This window comes from Nerophis ophidion, linkage group LG26 (genome assembly GCF_033978795.1).
Source record: "Nerophis ophidion isolate RoL-2023_Sa linkage group LG26, RoL_Noph_v1.0, whole genome shotgun sequence".
NCBI classification, from domain to species: domain Eukaryota; kingdom Metazoa; phylum Chordata; class Actinopteri; order Syngnathiformes; family Syngnathidae; genus Nerophis; species Nerophis ophidion.
Window position 1 is genome coordinate 2953010 of NC_084636.1, and position 18671 is coordinate 2971680.

Sequence of the window (18671 nt, forward strand, 5' to 3'; positions counted from 1 at the left end):
TGGGAAATGACCGCAATTCAATGGTCAAATCAACGTCACATTGATTAAACGTTGTCAAAAAGCATGTTGTTTCAACGTTGCATCAGAATATTGGTTGGGAAATGACCACATTTCAATGTTAAAGCAACGACAGAACCTGCCTGACACTGGATATAAATGTTCTCAAAAAGCACGTTGTTTCTGTTTGTAATAATAATAATAATAGATTTTATTTGTAAAAAAAAAAGCTCTTTACGTTGCGCAAACAACCTCAAATTGCCACAATGTAAAAAAAAAAATAATAATAATAATAAAAATAAAATTAAAATAAATAAAATATAAAACTAGAAACAGCCTAATAGCTAGAACCAGCATGCATGTCTATAAAAAAGTTTTTTTTAAAAGATGGGTTTTTAAGCCTTTTTTAAAAGCATTCACAGTCTGTGGTGCCCTCAGGTGGTCAGGGAGAGCGTTGATGTTGTACAATATTGTCGGGAAAATGGCTAAATTTCAATGGTCAAATCAACGGCAGAACCCAGCATTGATTAAACATTGTCAAAAAGCATGTTGTTTCAACGTTGTATTTGTGTTGTAGAATACTGGTTGGGAAATGACCACATTTCAATGTCAAATCAAAGACAGAACCTGACACTGGATATAAATGTTCTCAAAAAGCATGTTGTTTCTGTTTGTAATAATAATAATAATAGATTTTATTTGTAAAAAAAGCACTTTACGTCGCGCAAACAACCTCAAATTGCCACAATGTAAAACAATAGTAATAATAATAATAAAATTAAAATAAATAAAATATAAACCCTCAAAACAGCCCAATAGCTAGAACCAGCATGTATATCTATAAAACGTTTTTTTTATAAAAGATGGGTTTTTAAGCCTTTTTTTAAAGCATTCACAGTCTGTGGTGCCCTCAGGTGGTCAGGGAGAGTGTTGGTGTTGTACAATATTGTTGGAAAAATGGCTACATTTCAATGGTCAAATCAACGCCAGAACCCAGCATTGATTAAACATTGTCAAAAAGCATGTTTTAACGTTGTATTTGTGTTGTAGAATATTGGTTGGAAAATGACCAAAATTCAATGTTAAATTATTGTCAAATGTCATTACCTGACACTGGATATAAATGTTCTCAATAAGCAGGTTGTTTCAACGTTGTATCAGAATATTGGATGGAAAATGACCACAATTCAATGGTCAAATCAACATCACAACCCAACATTATTAAACGTTGTCAAAAAGCAACATTAGGTATGAGTTGCTCAACGTCAGGACCAAATTCAACAAGTTCTCGACGTTGTTTCAATGTCTTGTTCCTGCTGGGTACCGTGTCACCATGGACAGCTGTGTGTGTGTGTGTGTGTGTGTGTGTGTGTGTGTGTGTGTGTGTGTGTGTGTCTCTCACCTTGACTGCGACTGCCGTCCACCTTCAGCACTGTGGTCAACTGCTCAAACATGTCGGGATGAAAAGGAACGGCGCAGTTGTCAGATCTGGGCAGGGGGCCAGAGTCCAGAGGTGGAACTTGGAGAGGTCGCCCGCTGGCATCCACAAATGTCAGCGTGATGCAGGCGATACCTGCAAGGGGCCGTGATTGTGATAGTGATTGCCTGCAGGACTCCACTACACAAACATGTGCACACGGATACTACCTTTGCCTCCGGTCCCCTGACCCCCCGGCTTGTTGTAGAGGTAGATGTCGCCGTCTGCCGCGTCGGCGCCGGAATGAAAGCAGTGCTGCGGAACCACACAACCGTGAGTTCTAGAACCATTCGCTCCTTCACCTGAACTGAATCCAGTATCCTTCAAGCATGCGTCGATTGATCGTCATGAAAAAGCTCCACGAAATGAATAATCACCACCTCCACTAATACACATAAACTGTAAGTTTTTTTAGAGTCTTAAATATCGTTATCACTGGAGGACAAGGCTAAAAATGTTACACACACGGATGAGCGTGCAGGGACTCTATATGCCCCTAAAGCTGACCAACACACCGGACTGTAGTCAGCTGGAGGCGTGTCTTAATGAAACTAAAACAATGGATGTCCGCTAACTTTTTGCAACTTAACGCCCAAAAAAACGGAAATGCTGATTATCGGTCCTGCTAGACACCGACCTCTATTTAATAATACAACTTTAACATTTGACAACCAAATAAGAAAACAAGGTGACTCGGTAAAAAATCTGGGTATTATCTTCCACCCAACTCTCTCCTTTGAGTCACACATTAAAAGCGTTACTAAAACGGCCTTCTTTCATCTCCGTAATATCGCTAAAATTCGCTCCATTCTGTCCACTAAAGACGCTGAGATCATTATCCATGCGTTTGTTACATCTCGTCTCGATTACTGTAACGTATTATTTTCGGGTCTCCCCATGTCTAGCATTAAAAGATTACAGTTGGTACAAAATGCGGCTGCTAGACTTTTGACAAGAACAAGAAAGTTTGATCATATTACGCCTGTACTGTATATACCTTTATATACATATATACATACATATATACCTATACTGTATATACCTATACATACATATATACCTATACTGTATATACCTTTATATACATATATACATACATATATACCTATAGTGTATATACCTTTATATACATATATACATACATATATACCTATAGTGTATATACCTTTATATACATATATACATACATATATACCTATACTGGCTCACCTGCACTGGCTTCCTGTGCACTTAAGATGTGACTTTAAGGTTTTACTACTTATGTATAAAATACTACACGGTCTAGCTCCATCTTATCTTGCCGATTGTATTGTACCATATGTCCCGGCAAGAAATCTGCCTTCAAAAGACTCCGGCTTATTAGTGATTCCTAGAGCCCAAAAAAAGTCTGCGGGCTATAGAGCGTTTTCAGTTCGGGCTCCAGTACTCTTGAATGCCCTCCCGGTAACAGTTGGAGATGCTACCTCAGTAGAAGCATTTAAGTCTCACCTTAAAACTCATCTGTATACTCCAGCCTTTAAATAGACCTCCTTTTTAGACCAGTTGATCTGCCGCTTCTTTTCTTTCTCCTATGTCCCCCCCTCCCTTGTGGAGGGGGTCCGGTCCGATGACCATGGATGAAGTACTGGCTGTCCAGAGTCGGGACCCAGGATGGACCGCTCGTCGGGCCCAGGATGGACCGCTCGCCTGTGTATCGGTTGGGGACATCTCTACGCTGCTGATCCGCCTCCGCTTGGGATGGTTTCCTGTGGACGGGACTTTCGCTGCTGTCTTGGATCCGCTTGAACTGAACTCTCACTGCTGTCTTGGAGCCACTATGGATTGAACTTTCACAGTATCATGTTAGACCCGCTCGACATCCATTGCTTTCGGTCCCCTAGAGGGGGGGTGGGGGGTGTTTGCCCACATCTGAGGTCCTCTCCAAGGTTTCTCATAGTCAGCATTGTCACTGGCGTCCCACTGGATGTGAATTCTCCCTGCCCACTGGGTGTGAGTTTTCCTTGCCCTTTTGTGGGTTCTTCCGAGGATGTTGTAGTCGTAAAGATTTGTGCAGTCCTTTGAGACATTTGTGATTTGGGGCTATATAAATAAACATTGATTGATTGATTGATGATAATCGCGAAGCTAGCTTGAAATGACATGGAGATTAAAGTCTTTAGTAAAGTTTTAGAAGTGTGAAGACTCTTCTTCGGCATGGTGTAGTTTTCCCGTGGATGCGTCGAAGCAGAACACAGCAAAGGTAAGATATAGGTATTTATTTAGTAATAAAAAGGCTAGGAACAAAAACACTGGTGTGAAGAGAAAAGGTAAACAAAAGACGCTAGCGTGAAAGCTAGGATAAGCACAAGGAAAACTAAAACTTGGTACGAGGACACAAAAGAGTAAACAAAAAACACTCAGCATGAAAGCTGGAATATAAAGTGGCTTAGCGTAAGAGCTAGCGAGAAAATATCAATCAATCAATCAATGTTTACTTATATAGCCCTAAATCACTAGTGTCTCAAAGGGCTGCACAAACCACCACGACATCCTCGGTAGGCCCACATAAGGGCAAGGAAAACTCACACCCAGTGGGACGTCGGTGACAATGATGACTATGAGAACCTTGGAGAGGAGGAAAGCAATGGATGTCGAGCAGGTCTAACATGATACTGTGAAAGTTCAATCCATAATGGATCCAACACAGTCGCGAGAGTCCAGTCCAAAGAGGATCCAAGACACAGCAGCGAGAGTCCCGTTCACAGCGGAGCCAGCAGGAAACCATCCCAAGGGTAGCGGACCAGCAGCGCAGAGATGTCCCCAGCTGATACACAGAGGGACATAGAAGAAAAAGAAAAGAAACGGCAGATCAACTGGTCTAAAAAGGGAGTCTATTTAAAGGCTAGAGTATACAAATGAGTTTTAAGGTGAGACTTAAATGCTTCTACTGAGGTAGCATCTCGAACTGTTACCGGGAGGGCATTCCAGAGTACTGGAGCCCGAACGGAAAACGCTCTATAGCCCGCAGACTTTTTTTGGGCTTTGGGAATCACTAATAAGCCGGAGTCCTTTGAACGCAGATTTCTTGCCGGGACATATGGTACAATACAATCGGCAAGATAAGATGGAGCTAGACCGTGTAGTATTTTATACGTAAGTAAGTAGTAAAACCTTAAAAAATACATACGAATGAAAGATGAGAGTCGTCACTGTAGCACGTAGGCCAATTAGGATCCGAGAATGAGTGAACAGAAAAGGTGAGCTTAAATATGAGGGTGATAATTAGTAGCAGGTGTGCGGGGCGAGACTAGCAGGTGGACTGATGAGTGACCATGGTGACAAAGCAAACAGGAAATAAGGAGTCGGAGAAATATACAAAATAGAAAAATAAATAGTGTAGATCTGAGCAGCAGATCGCAACGAGAAGTGTAGATTATGATAATATGTAGATTAATAAGAGTTAGGGAGAGGACGGCATAACGGGGTCTCTGTTGTGTTTATGGCAGCCAGAGCGGATCTATCCATATACTTGGTAAAGTTGTTGTGGAGCGGGGCGTGGCTTGCGGGCCTGCTGCGGAACGGGGTGTGCCAGGACCGGCCTCGAAGACAGCGACGGGTGAGTGGATGGCCCAGGTGGGCCTTGTTATCTAATCACCTGTCGCCTTTATGAGCAGCAGCCGGGATGAGACATGCTGTTGAAGTTGGAGCGGGAGCCAGTGAGAAAGAGAGAGACAGACCGAGGAAAAAGACAATTTGCTGGAAAGCACAAGCCTAGCACGTCTTACGAAAACAAAATGTTGTACCCTGGGGGAAAAAAAAAGAATACGTTTTTTCCTTTTGCTGCCGCTCATCAGCACCTGGCACGTGTTGCAGCCATGAAATTATAAGTTAATTATTATTTGCAAAAGTTTATGAGTTTGAACATCACATATGTTGTCTTTGTAGCGCGTTCAATTGAATATGGGTTGAAAAGGATATGCAAATCATTGTATTCCGTTTATATTTACATCTAACACAGGGGTAGGGAACCTATGGCTCTAGAGCCAGATGTGGCTCTTTTGATGACTGCATCTGGCTCTCGGATAAATTTGAGCTGACATTGCTTAACACGATAAGTAATGAATAATTCCACTTGTAATAACAGTGTTAAAAATAACATTCAAAATATAAAACATTCTCATGCATTTTTATGTTCAAGAAGTTGCGTTAATGGTAAGAAGTAATTTATTTATTATTGGTTAGTGTGGGGCTTGCCCTCCTGGGGGTTCTTCAGACCACCAAGCACCGACATGAGAGCCTGTTTAAGGTTAAAATATTGTTGTTTTTTTTTATTTCAATTAGTCTCTCAGTTGCTTTCCAGCAATTGTCCTTTTCTCTTTCGTCCTCACTCGCGCTCTGGCTCCAGCCCCAACCCAGTCTCTCCTCCTGGCTGCTGCTTATAACAGAGCGACAGGTCATTAGATAAAAAGGCCCAGGTGGGCCGTCTACGCACCTGTCGCTGATTTCCAGGCCGATCCTGGCAACATCCCGCTTTGCTGCAGGCCTGCGGGCCACGCCTCCTCCACAGTTAGCTTCAGAATAACAATGTTATTACTCTGCCGCTCCATGTTCAAACTGCTTCCACAGTGAAGTGTTTTAAGTCTCGTCTTAAGACCCACTTTTATTCTTTGGCTTTTAACACTACGTGAGTTGTGTGGTCCTCTGTTGTCCTCTGTTTTTTATACACTTTGATTTCTATTTTACTGTTTTAATTGATTTTACCCTTTAAAATAGTTTTTAATCATATTTGTTTTTATATTGTTTTTATTGGTTTTATATTTATTTATTTTTTGTTTTTATTCAGTCATTGGTGGAGCATAATATATACATATATATATATATATACTTTTTTTATTTTATTAATTTTTTTATTTTTTACAATTGTTTTTAACATGGCTGTGCAGCACTTTGGAAACGTTATTGTTGTTTAAATGTGCTATATAAATAAAGTGGATTGGATTGGATTGAAAGAATAAGAGACCTTTTATACTCTGGAAATGTTGGTCTTACTTAAAAATGCACGTGTTTGTGTTCAGTGTTAAAAAAAAAAAAATTATATGGCTCTTACGGAAATACATTTTAAAATATTTGCCTTTTCGGCTCTCTCAGCCAAAAAGGTTCCCGACACCTGTTGTAGTGCATTCAACTGAATATGGGTTGAAAATTATTTGCAAATCATTGTATTCTGTTTGTATTTACATCAAACACAATTTCCCAACTCATATGGAAACGGGGTTTGTATGACAAGGAATTGTTTGAAATATTGCACCGATATTGCCGTCAATAACACTCGCTTTACCATGAATTGATGGACCCCGAGTTGAAAAACTTATTGGGGTGTTACCATTTAGTGGTCAATTGTAGGGAATATGTACTGTACTGTACTATCTACTAATTAAAGTCCCAATCAATGACTGTTAAAAAGAAAAGAAGGTCCCACCTTGAAGTGGTGCGCCGTGTTGCTGTCGGTGTACTTGGGCACGTGCAGGAAGATGAGCAGGTTCTGACGGAGGTAGTGAGCTACGGCGGACAGCCAGGGACCGCAGAAGTGAGGCAGGCCAAAGGTCATGACCTCGGTGGCAGGAGAACCAGAGGGTTGGATGAACTGCGGACGGCGGAGGTGAGGTTGTAGTGCGCCAACCAGAGCTTTCAAAGAGGAAGAACCCACCTCCACGTCAGCGGGCGTCAGCTTGCAGTTCCTGACCAGCATCACGGTGATGAGGTCCAGCGTGGTCTCGTCCAGACGCCTGCGCAGGACCTTCAGCAGCTCGTCCGTGATCTCCGGGCCTGCGGGAACACGCCGTCAGAACATGCCGAGGGCGCACGGGGGGGGGGTGAGTGTTTGACTGTCTCACCGGCGTTGCCCACGCCGTGCACCAGCAGCAGGATGTGCTTGTCCACTTGGCCCACTGGGCGGGAACCTTCCAGAGACGACCTGGAGCCCTGCGGGGAGAACCCGGCACACCACGCTCAATGCACTGCAAAAAGTCAGGGTTCAAAAACACGGAAAATTAAAGCTGCAAGCGGCGATGGGCGGAACCGCTTGGGCCCAAGTCCAGATAAGCGGTAGAAGATGGATGGATGGATGATTACTAGGGATGCACCGAAATGAAAATTTGTGGCCGAAGCCGAATAAAATTTGAAGGCCGAATACCGAATAATGAATGCAGTTTTTCACGTTTTTTTATATTGCATAAATAAATGATAAATGGGTTGTACTTGTATAGCGCTTTTCTACCTTCAAGGTACTCAAAGCGCTTTGACACTACTTCCACATTTACCCATTCACACACACATTCACACACTGATGGAGGGAGCTGCCATGCAAGGCGCCAACCAGCACCCATCAGGAGCAAGGGTGAAGTGTCTTGCTCAGGACACAACGGACGTGACGAAGTTGGTACTAGGTGGGATAAATAGCCTAGAATACATATTTAGACATGTTTTTCAAATAAAGTATTTTTTTATTAAATATTGACATTTTTTTTATTAATCCAGTAGCCTTTGCTTTTCAAAAAAAAAGTTTTTCATTTATATTAGGCCTTCAAACAAAAAATGCATTCCAAAAAAAAAAAACATAAAGTGCATTAAAGTGGATAAACCCACAACAAATGAATTAAGTGTGTGCTTGTAACCTCATACACTTATACAGGTAGCCTACACAACAGGCTAATAATGTAAACAGAGGCCCCACTAAATCTCAATAAGTGTGTGCATGTAACCTCATACACTTATACAGGTAGCCTACACAACAGGCTAATAATGTAAACAGAGGCCCCACTAAATCTCAATTAAGTGTGTGGTATAGCTCGGTTGGTAGAGTGGCCGTGCCGGCGGCTTGAGGGTTGCAGGTTCGATTCCCGCATTCGCCATCCTAGTCGCTGCCGTTGTGTCCTTGGGCAAGACACTTTACCCACCTGCTCCCAGTGCCACCCACACTGGTTTAAATGTAACTTAGATATTGGGTTTCACTATGTAAAGCGCTTTGAGTCACTAGAGAAAAGCGCTATACAAATATAATTCACTTCACTTCACACTTATACAGGTAGCCTACACAACAGGCTAATAATGTAAACAGAAGGCTCAAGTAAATCTCAATTAAGTGTGTGGTATAGCTCGGTTGGTAGAGCGGCCGTGCCGGCGGCTTGAGGGTTGCAGGTTCGATTCCCGCATCCGCCATCCTAGTCACTGCCGTTGTGTCCTTGGGCAAGACACTTTACCCACCTGCTCCCAGTGCCACACACACCGGTTTAAATGTAACTTAGATATTGAGTTTCACTATGTAAAGCGCTTTGAGTCACTAGAGAAAAGCGCTATATAAATATAATTCACTTCACACTTATACAGGTAGCCTACACAACAGGCTAATAATGTAAACAGAGGCCCCACTAAATCTCAATAAGTGTGTGCTTGTAACCTCATACACTTATACAGGTACACAACATTGTAACCTCATACACTTATACAGGTACACAACATTGTAACCTCATACACTTATACAGGTACACAACATTGTAACCTCATACACTTATACAGGTACACAACATTGTAACCTCATACACTTATACAGGTACACAACATTGTAACCTCATACACTTATACAGGTACACAACAATGTAACCTCATACACTTATACAGGTACACAACATTGTAACCTCATACACTTATACAGGTACACAACATTGTAACCTCATACACTTATACAGGTACACAACATTGTAACCTCATACACTTATACAGGTACACAACATTGTAACCTCATACACTTATACAGGTACACAACATTGTAACCTCATACACTTATACAGGTACACAACATTGTAACCTCATACACTTATACAGGTACACAACATTGTAACCTCATACACTTATACAGGTACACAACATTGTAACCTCATACACTTATACAGGTACACAACATTGTAACCTCATACACTTATACAGGTACACAACATTGTAACCTCATACACTTATACAGGTACACAACATTGTAACCTCATACACTTATACAGGTACACAACATATCCCAACGTCACTGCACGTTGGTTGATTGCGTCACCGCGTCCAAAAATCGCGTCACACGCCACTATTCGGCCTTGTTTTAAACTCATTCCACCGAAGGCCGAATGTGGCTTTTTTTGCCAAATTCGGTTACCGATTAATCGGTGCATCCCTAATGATTACACAGAGAAAAAGTTGTATACACGTGTTCTACATCAGTTTCATAGTAATAACAGTCTGGCACTCACTGAGGGTGGATGCTCCCCTTTCCTCTCCCTTATCTCTTCTGCTTGCTCCTTTGTTTTGTCTTGCCTTTAACTTTCGTGTTGCCTCTTTTTGCACTGCTCTCCAAATCTAAACATTGGAACTATTTAACTGGCCTCAACAAAATTGACAAGATCTTGGGTTTGGGGGGAACCTGCTGTCGTGACGAAGCGGTTGTTGCTGGACACACCACAGACTCTTGGGAGAAGAAGGAGGGCCACGGCGTGCCTGGCGACCCTTTTCTGTCGACGACGTGAAGATATCCACCTATTCGGGATTATGACAACAGGACATCTGCTGATTGGAGTAAGCGTTGCTCTGGTTTGTCGACAAATTGGAACTTGCTGGCAGTCTTCAAAGTAGCCCAAAGCTGCCACAAATGATTGGAGGATGCGGGAAGAACTGTGGATTACATCGGACTGTCTACCCCGCAGTTTTTGAGGATCATCCATCCATCCATCCATCATCTTCCGCTTATCCGAGGTCGGGTCGCGAGGGCAACAACCTAAGCAGGGAAACCCAGACTTCCCTCTCCCCAGCCACTTCGTCTAACTCTTCCTGGGGGATCCCGAGGCGTTCCCAGGGCAGCCAGGAGACATAGTCTTCCCAACGTGTCCTGGGTCTTCCCCGTGGCCTCCTACCGGTTGGACGTGCCCTAAACACCTCCCTAGGGAGGCGTTCGGGTGGCATCCTGACCAGATGCCCGAACCACCTCATCTGGCTCCTCTCCATGTGGAGGAGCAGCGGCTTTACTTTGAGTTCCTCCCGGATGGCAGAGCTTCTCACCCTATCTCTAAGGGAGAGACCCAAACTCATTTGGGCCGCTTGTACCCGTGATCTTATCCTTTCGGTCATGACCCAAAGCTCATGACCATAGGTGAGGATGGGAACGTAGATTGACCGGTAAATTGAGAGCTTTGCCTTCCGGCTCAGCTCCTTCTTCACCACAACGGATCGATACAACGTCCGCATTACTGAAGACGCCGCACCGATCCGCCTGTCGATCTCACCATTCACTCTTCCCTCACTCGTGAATATATATATATATATATATATATATATATATATATATATATACATTCTTTATAAATATAATTCACTTCACATATAACAGGATAATGCATACATTTATCATTTGTTTTCAAAACCCTCACAAAAAAGTGGCACCCCAACAATGTACTGTGGGACTCCGTTTTTTATGACTTGATTGAAGTGAAGTGAAGTATATTTATATAGCGCTTTTCTCAAGTGACTCAAAGCGCTTTACATAGTGACACCCAATATCTAAGTTACATTCAAACCAGTGTGGGTGGCACTGGGAGCAGGTGGCTCAAGTGTCTTGCCCAAGGACACAACGGCAGTAACTAGGATGGCACAAGCGGGAATCGAACCTGCAACCCTCAAGTTGCTGGCACGGCCACTCTACCAACCGAGCTATGATTGGGTCCCTGGGACCCCGTTTAGAAAATTCCCAGCGCCGACACCGAGTTAGTACGCTTGAACGCTAAAGTTAGCATGCTAACAGTTAGCCACACTGTATGATTGAGGCGTTCGGCTGCAAAATTGGACTTAAAAAGTCAAGAGTCTGATGAGTCTTCAAAAAAAAGTTAGCATGCTAATGTTAGCAATGCTGCCTGAGACTGAGCCAATCAGTGGCCACGATACTAAACAGCGTGGGTTGATGGTTTTGGTCATGTTGAGTGGCCAAGACTATAATTTTTACTTCATTCTGCCATTTTTATGCTTGAAAAGGATTCATTTAGTGCAGGGGTCGGCAACTCAAAATGTTGAAAGAGCCATATTGGACCAAAAATACAAAAACATAAGTCTGGAGCCGCAAAAAATTAAAAGCCATATTACATACAGATAGTGTGTTCATGAGATATAAATTGAATTAAGAGGACTTAAAGGAAACTAAATGAGCTCAAAAATAGCTACAAATGAGGCATAATGATGCAATATGTACATGCAGCTAGCCCAAATAGCATGTTAGCATCGATTAGCTTGCAGTGAGCAAATATGTCTGATTAGCACTCCACACAGGTCAATAACATCAACAAAACTCACTTTTGTGCATTCATGCCCAATGTTAAAAGTTTCGTGGACAAAGTGAGACAGAAAAAGAAGTGGCATAAAACACGTATTAGAAAGTCGGAGAAAGTTATACATGTAAACAAACTAGGGTGAGTTCAAGGACCGCCAAAATTAGTAGGACAGAACGGCGCTCGCCAAATACTGGAATCAGTGAAGCATGTTTAATATAAACAGTGTGCTTAAAAACAATTAGGGAGGTTTATGTCATGTTTGTCCTCCTACAGAAACCATATTAAAACCAAAAAATATGTTTTTTTCCCCTCATAATTTCCATTTTTCATACATTTTTGAAAAAGCTCCAGAGAGCCTCTGGGGCGGCGCTAAAGAGCCCGATTTAGTGCAACATTACCAAAAATCTGCTTTGTTAGCAACAACACAAAGCTAAGATTAGTTTGAGTATTTTTAATGTAGAAAATGTATGAAAGTGGCCTCCGCATCTTTTCATGCCTTCATTAAAGGTCATATTTATGATCATCCATGAATTGAAGTCCAGTCGAATCAGATCAACTCTCCAGGGAGTTATACTGTACTTATTTTCCATTTTTCAGGGCCTAGGTGGCAGCTTTAACCCCAACATCAGATAAACCTGCAGAGGAGCGTTGACGTTATCCCAGGAAAATAGATTTCCCGTGAGCCTTCAGCAGCACACAACTTCTCAGTTATTGATGATAACAAGTAAAGTTTTATTAAAAAGGCCTCACATTTACTATTCTACTTTCATGTCAACAAGGTTATGTTTTTGTTTCCTTCCCCAAAGTCAAGTTTGCTTGTTATTCCACAAATACTAAGCAACTTTCTACAAAACTTTGTTGTCTCTTGTTGATCCATGTCAGGATGGAGGAGGTCTACACTCCCACTGGGTCCAGAACTCTCACAAAGACAAGAGGCCTGAGGTTCCATAGACATGTTCTAAGGCAGGGGTGTCCAAACTTTTTCCACTTAGGGCCACAGACTGAAAAATCAAAGCAAGCGGGGGCCATTTTGACATTTTTTCATTTTAAAAGCCAATACAATATATTTATAACCAATATACATTTAGGCCTCCACTCAGGCTTGATCCCGGGGACCCCAAAGGGTTTTGGTCAAAAAAATATAAAAAAATTGTCATTATTCAGTATTATTTTTGTTTTATTATTATTCAAGTTGTCATGATCCGCTGCTCGGATTCTGTCTTATTCTGGTCTGCTTCCGTCTTTGTATCGCATTCTGTTTGTATTTGACTTCCTTAGTTCCTGGTGGCACTTCCTGTTTTGTTCTGTTGCCATAGTCACGCATTAGTGTCACCTGCCTCGTGATTACCACCTTTATTTAAGCCTGCCTTTTTTGTTCATTCGATCTGGCTTCCTAGTTTTTGTTCTATGCAACAAGTGACCACGCTGATTCCCGACTCTGGTAAAAAACTGTTTTGTACATGCTAGCTTCCGCGCTATGCTTCTTGTTTTCTAGCTACCATGCTAGCTCTTGGTTTTGCCTTTTTATGCCTAGTGCAAGTTTTCTGTTCTTATTCTGTTTTCTAGTATAAATAAATCATCATTTCTTACCTTCACGCTGTGTCTAAATCCGACTGCATCAATGAGAGAACGAACCCGCACCACGATGCCAGCGAACCGTCACACAAGTTTTAAATCTTTAGATCAACATTAGGTCCATCTGTCAATATAATGATTTTAAAGATTTAAGTTTTATGCTCTTTTTGTCAAATAAAACCTTGTTTTTTGATGGCAAAAAACACAAAATATGCAATATTATCACCCAATACTTTTTTAAATGGAATATTTGAGATTATGCCGTAGTCACGCATGAGTGTCACCTGCCTCTTGTTTTTTACGCACACCTGCCTCGTGATTACCACCTTTATTTAAGCCTGCCTTTTTTGTTCATTCGATCTGGCTTCCTAGTTTTTGTTCTATGCAACAAGTGACCACGCTGATTCCCGACTCTGGTAAAAAACTGTTTTGTACATGCTAACTTCCGCGCTATGCTTCTTGTTTTCTAGCTACCATGCTAGCGCTTGGTTTTGCCTTTTTATGCCTTGTGCAAGTTTTCTGTTCTTAGTTTGTTTTCTAGTATAAATCATCATTTCTTACCTTCACTCTGTGTCTAAATCCGACTGCATCAATGAGAGAACGAACCCGCACCACGATGCCAGCGAACCGTCACACAAGTTTTAAATCTCTAGATCAACATTAGGTCCATTTGTCAATATAATGATTTTAAAGATTTAAGTTGTATGCTCTTTTTGTCAAAGAAAATTTTGTTTTTTGATGGTAAAAAAACACAAAATATGCAATATTATCACCCAATACCTTTTTAAATGGAATATTTGAGATTATGCCATAGTCACGCATTAGTGTCACCTGCCTCTTGTTTTTTACACGCACCTGCCTCGTGATTACCACCTTTATTTAAGCCTGCCTTTTCTGTTCATTCGATCTGGCTTCCTAGTTTTTGTTCTATGCAACAAGTGACCATGCTGATTACAGACTCCGGTAAAAACGGTTTTGTACATGCTAGCTTCCGCGCTATGCTTCTTGTTTTCTAGCTACCATGCTAGCTCTTGGTTTTGCCTTTTTATGCCTAGTGCAAGTTTTCTGTTCTTATTCTGTTTTCTAGTATAAATAAATCATCATTTCTTACCTTCACGCTGTGTCTAAATCCGACTGCATCAATGAGAGAACGAACCCGCACCACGATGCCAGCGAACCGTCACACAAGTTTTAAATCTCTAGATCAACATTAGGTCCATTTGTCAATATAATGATTTTAAAGATTTAAGTTGTATGTTCTTTTTGTCAAAGAAAACCCTGTTTTTTGATGGTAAAAAAACACAAAATATGCAATATTATCACCCAATACTTTTTTAAATGGAATATTTGAGATTATGCCATAGTCACGCATTAGTGTCACCTGCCTCTTGTTTTTTACACGCACCTGCCTTGTGATTACCACCTTTATTTAAGCCTGCCTTTTCTGTTCATTCGATCTGGCTTCCTAGTGTTTGTTCAATGCAACAAGTGACCACGCTGATTACAGACTCTGGTAAAAACGGTTTTGTACATGCTAACTTCCACGCTATGCTTCTTGTTTTCTAGCTACCATGCTAGTGCTTGGTTTTGCCTTTTTATGCCTAGTGCAAGTTTTCTGTTTTTAGTCTGTTTTCTAATATATATAAATCATCATTTCTTACCTTCACTCTGTGTCCAAATCCAACTGCATCATTGAGCTCAAAAATAGCTACAAATGAGGCATAATGATGCAATATGTACATATAGCTAGCCTAAATAGCATGTTAGCATCGATTAGCTTGCAGTCATGCAGTGACCAAATATGTCTGATTAGCACTCCACACAAGTCAATAACATCAACAAAACTCACCTTTGTGCATTCACGCACAACATTAAACGTTTGGTGGACAAAATGAGACGGATAAAGAAGTGGCATAAAACACGTCTTAGAAAGTCGGAGAAAGTTAGAAATGTAAACAAACTACGGTGAGTTCAAGAACCGCCAAAATTAGTAGGACAAAACGGCGCTCGCCAAATACTCGAACCAGTGAAGCATGTTTAATATAAACAGTGTGCTTAAAAACAATTAGGGAGGTTTGTGTCATGTTTGTCCTCCTACAGAAACCATATTAAAACAAAAAAATATGTTTTTTTTTCCCCTCATAATTTCCATTTTTCATACATTTTTGAAAAAGCCCCAGAGAGCTTCTAGAAATGCCAGCGAACCGTCACACAAGTTTTAAATCTCTAGATCAACATTAGGTCCATCTGTCAATATAATGATTTTAAAGATTTAAGTTGTATGCTTTTTTTTTGTCAAAGAAAACCTTTGATTTTTGATGGCAAAAAACACAAAATATGCAATATTATCACCCAATACTTTTTTAAATGGAATATTTGAGATTATATAATAATTGGAGCCTTAAAAAAGTCAATAACTAATAACACCATTGATTTTCCATCCATCCATCCATCCATCCATCCATCCATCCATCATCTTCCGCTTATCCGAGGTCGGGTCGCGGGGGCAACAGCCTAAGCAGGGAAACCCAGACTTCCCTCTCCCCAGCCACTTCGTCTAGCTCTTCCCGGGGGATCCCGAGGCGTTCCCAGGCCAGCCGGGAGACATAGTCTTCCCAACGTGTCCTGGGTCTTCCCCGTGGCCTCCTACCAGCTGGACGTGCCCTAAACACATCCCTAGGGAGGCGTTCGGGTGGCATCCTGACCAGATGCCCGAACCACCTCATCTGGCTCCTCTCGATGTGGAGGAGCAGCGGCTTTACTTTGAGTTCCTCCCGGATGACAGAGCTTCTCACCCTATCTCTAAGGGAGAGACCCGCCACACGGCGGAGGAAACTCATTTGGGCCGCTTGTAGCCGTGATCTTATCCTTTCGGTCATGACCCAAAGCTCATGACCATAGGTGAGGATGGGAACGTAGATCGACCGGTAAATTGAGAGCTTTGCCTTCCGGCTCAGCTCCTTCTTCACCACAACGGATCGGTACAACGTCCGCATTACTGAAGACGCCGCACCGATCCGCCTGTCGATCTCACCATCCACTCTTCCCTCACTCGTGAACAAGACTCCTAGGTACTTGAACTCCTCCACTTGGGGCAGGGTCTCCTCCCCAACCCGGAGATGACACTCCACCATTTTCCGGGCGAGAACCATGGACCCGGACTTGGAGGTGCTGATTCTCATTCCGGTCGCTTCACACTCGGCTGCGAACCGATCCAGTGAGAGCTGAAGATCCCGGTCAGATGAAGCCATCAGGACCACATCATCTGCAAAAAGCAGAGACCTAATCCTGCGGTCACCAAACCGGAACCCCTCAACGCCTTGACTGCGCCTAGAAATTCTGTCCATAAAAGTTATGAACAGAATCGGTGACAAAGGACAGCCTTGGCGGAGTCCAACCCTCACTGGAAATGATTGATTGAAATTGATTTTATTTTTTATTATTTTTCGAGCAATGACACTTAAAAACAAATCACACTAAAATGAATGGGCATCCAAAAGGGTGCTACTCATTAAAGTGTTAAAAAATAAACTATACATTTCTTTTACTGTTTACTTTTAACACAAAAATTTCGAGATCAACTTCAGATCTATCCGTCAATTATAAGTTTTATTGTTGTTTATGTTTTTGTTTGTTCATTTTAGGCCCTTCTTTAAAAAAACAGCTCAGTTATTTTATATGGCAAACACAAAATATACAACATTTTCCCCCAAAAATATCTCAAAGTGGAAAATTTGACGTGACGTAATTGGAGCCTTGAATAGGTCAATAATTCATGACATTGATTTTGATTCATTATCATTTTTTAAAGAAATAAACAGCCTGCATGTTACTAGAGTAAACATTACAACATTTTCTTGTTACATTTCACCCGTTTGCTCCTTTATATCAGTTTTTACGCTTAAAATTTTTTTCATTCGTATTTTTTAAATGTGCCGTGGGGCCGTTAAAAAATGACCTCAGGGCCGCACTTTGGACACCCCTCTTCTAAGTGTACGCAGCATGGAGCGCTACTTCCTACTGCCGCTGACGAGACGCGTGGCCGCCATCTTGGAGTGGTGATCCTCTCCACTCAGTGCATTTCATTTGTCAGGAACAATGTACTGTCAGCGCATTTAATTCATCTTACCTCACTGAATACCACTCATTTTCACCCACTTTTTTCTCATACATGTAGCTATGATAAATTACATGTTTTATTATTCACACTTTGCTTAACAGTAATAGAATATTCTTACATGCTATAAGTGACCAGACGTCCCAGATCAAAACTGGGAACATAATCCCTGACAAGCATACTAGCCAACCTTGAGGTGGGGGGGGCGGGGTTTGGTGGTAGCGGGAGGGTGTAAAATGTAGCGTCCTGGAAGAGATAGTGCTGCAAGGGGTTCTGAGTATTTGTTGTGTTTATTTGACTTCTTTAGTTCCTGGTGGCACTTCCTGTTTTGTTCTGTTGCCATAGTCACGCATTAGTGTCACCTGCCTCTTGTTTTTTACGCGCACCTGCCTCGTGATTACCACCTTTATTTAAGCCTGCCTTTTTTGTTCATTCGATCTGGCATTGATTTCGGGATGTTCTCCCGAAATGTGTTTGTCATTGTTGTTTGGTGTGGCTTCAGTGTGGCGCATATTTGTAACAGTGTTAAAGCTGTTTATACGGCCACCCTCAGTGTTACCTGTATGGCTGTTGACCAAGTATGCCTTGCATTCTCTCACGTGTGTTTGAGACAGCCGCATATATTATGTGACACGGCCGAAACGCTGTTTATAAGGAGGAAAAGCGGACGTGACGGCAGGTTGTAGAGGACGCTAAAGCCAGTGTCTTTAAGGCACGCCCCTAGTGGAAATTCGGGATGGGCACTGAAATTCAGGAGCCTCCCGGAGAAATCAAGAGGGTTGGCAAGTATGCAGAGAAGGGGGAAAAAATGGTCATCTATTTTTAAGTTGAAGAAACAATATGATGAGGTTATGTATACATGTTACATAAACAATGTATGAATACATTAGATATCTATATATCTTATAGAGCAGTGGTTCTCAACCTTTTTTCAGTGATGCACCCCCTGGGAACATTTTTTTTAATTCAAGTACCCCCTAATCAGAGCAAAGCATTTTTGGTTGAAAAAAAGAGATAAAGAAGTAAAATACAGCACTATGTCATCAGTTTCTGATTTTTTAAATTGTATAACAGTGCAAAATATTGCTCATTTGTAGTAGTCTTTCTTGAACTATTTGGAAAAAAAGATGTAAAAATAACTAAAAACTTGTTGAAAAATAAACAAGTGATTCAATTA

At 41.6% G+C, this 18671-nt stretch overlaps 1 protein-coding gene across 1 annotated transcript in view; it reads right to left on the reverse strand.

Annotated features, from left to right (window-relative positions):
- The window catches only part of szt2 (SZT2 subunit of KICSTOR complex), a 222500-nt gene that overhangs the window by 82148 nt on the left and 121681 nt on the right, over positions 1–18671 (reverse strand). Inside the window, exons 45-49 of the mRNA XM_061887771.1 lie at positions 7348–7435; positions 7161–7279; positions 6933–7097; positions 1645–1729; positions 1400–1570 (exon numbers count right to left, since the gene is read on the reverse strand). Coding sequence (XP_061743755.1) covers positions 1400–1570; positions 1645–1729; positions 6933–7097; positions 7161–7279; positions 7348–7435 — 628 coding nt within the window. The remainder of the gene's footprint in view (positions 1–1399; positions 1571–1644; positions 1730–6932; positions 7098–7160; positions 7280–7347; positions 7436–18671) is intronic.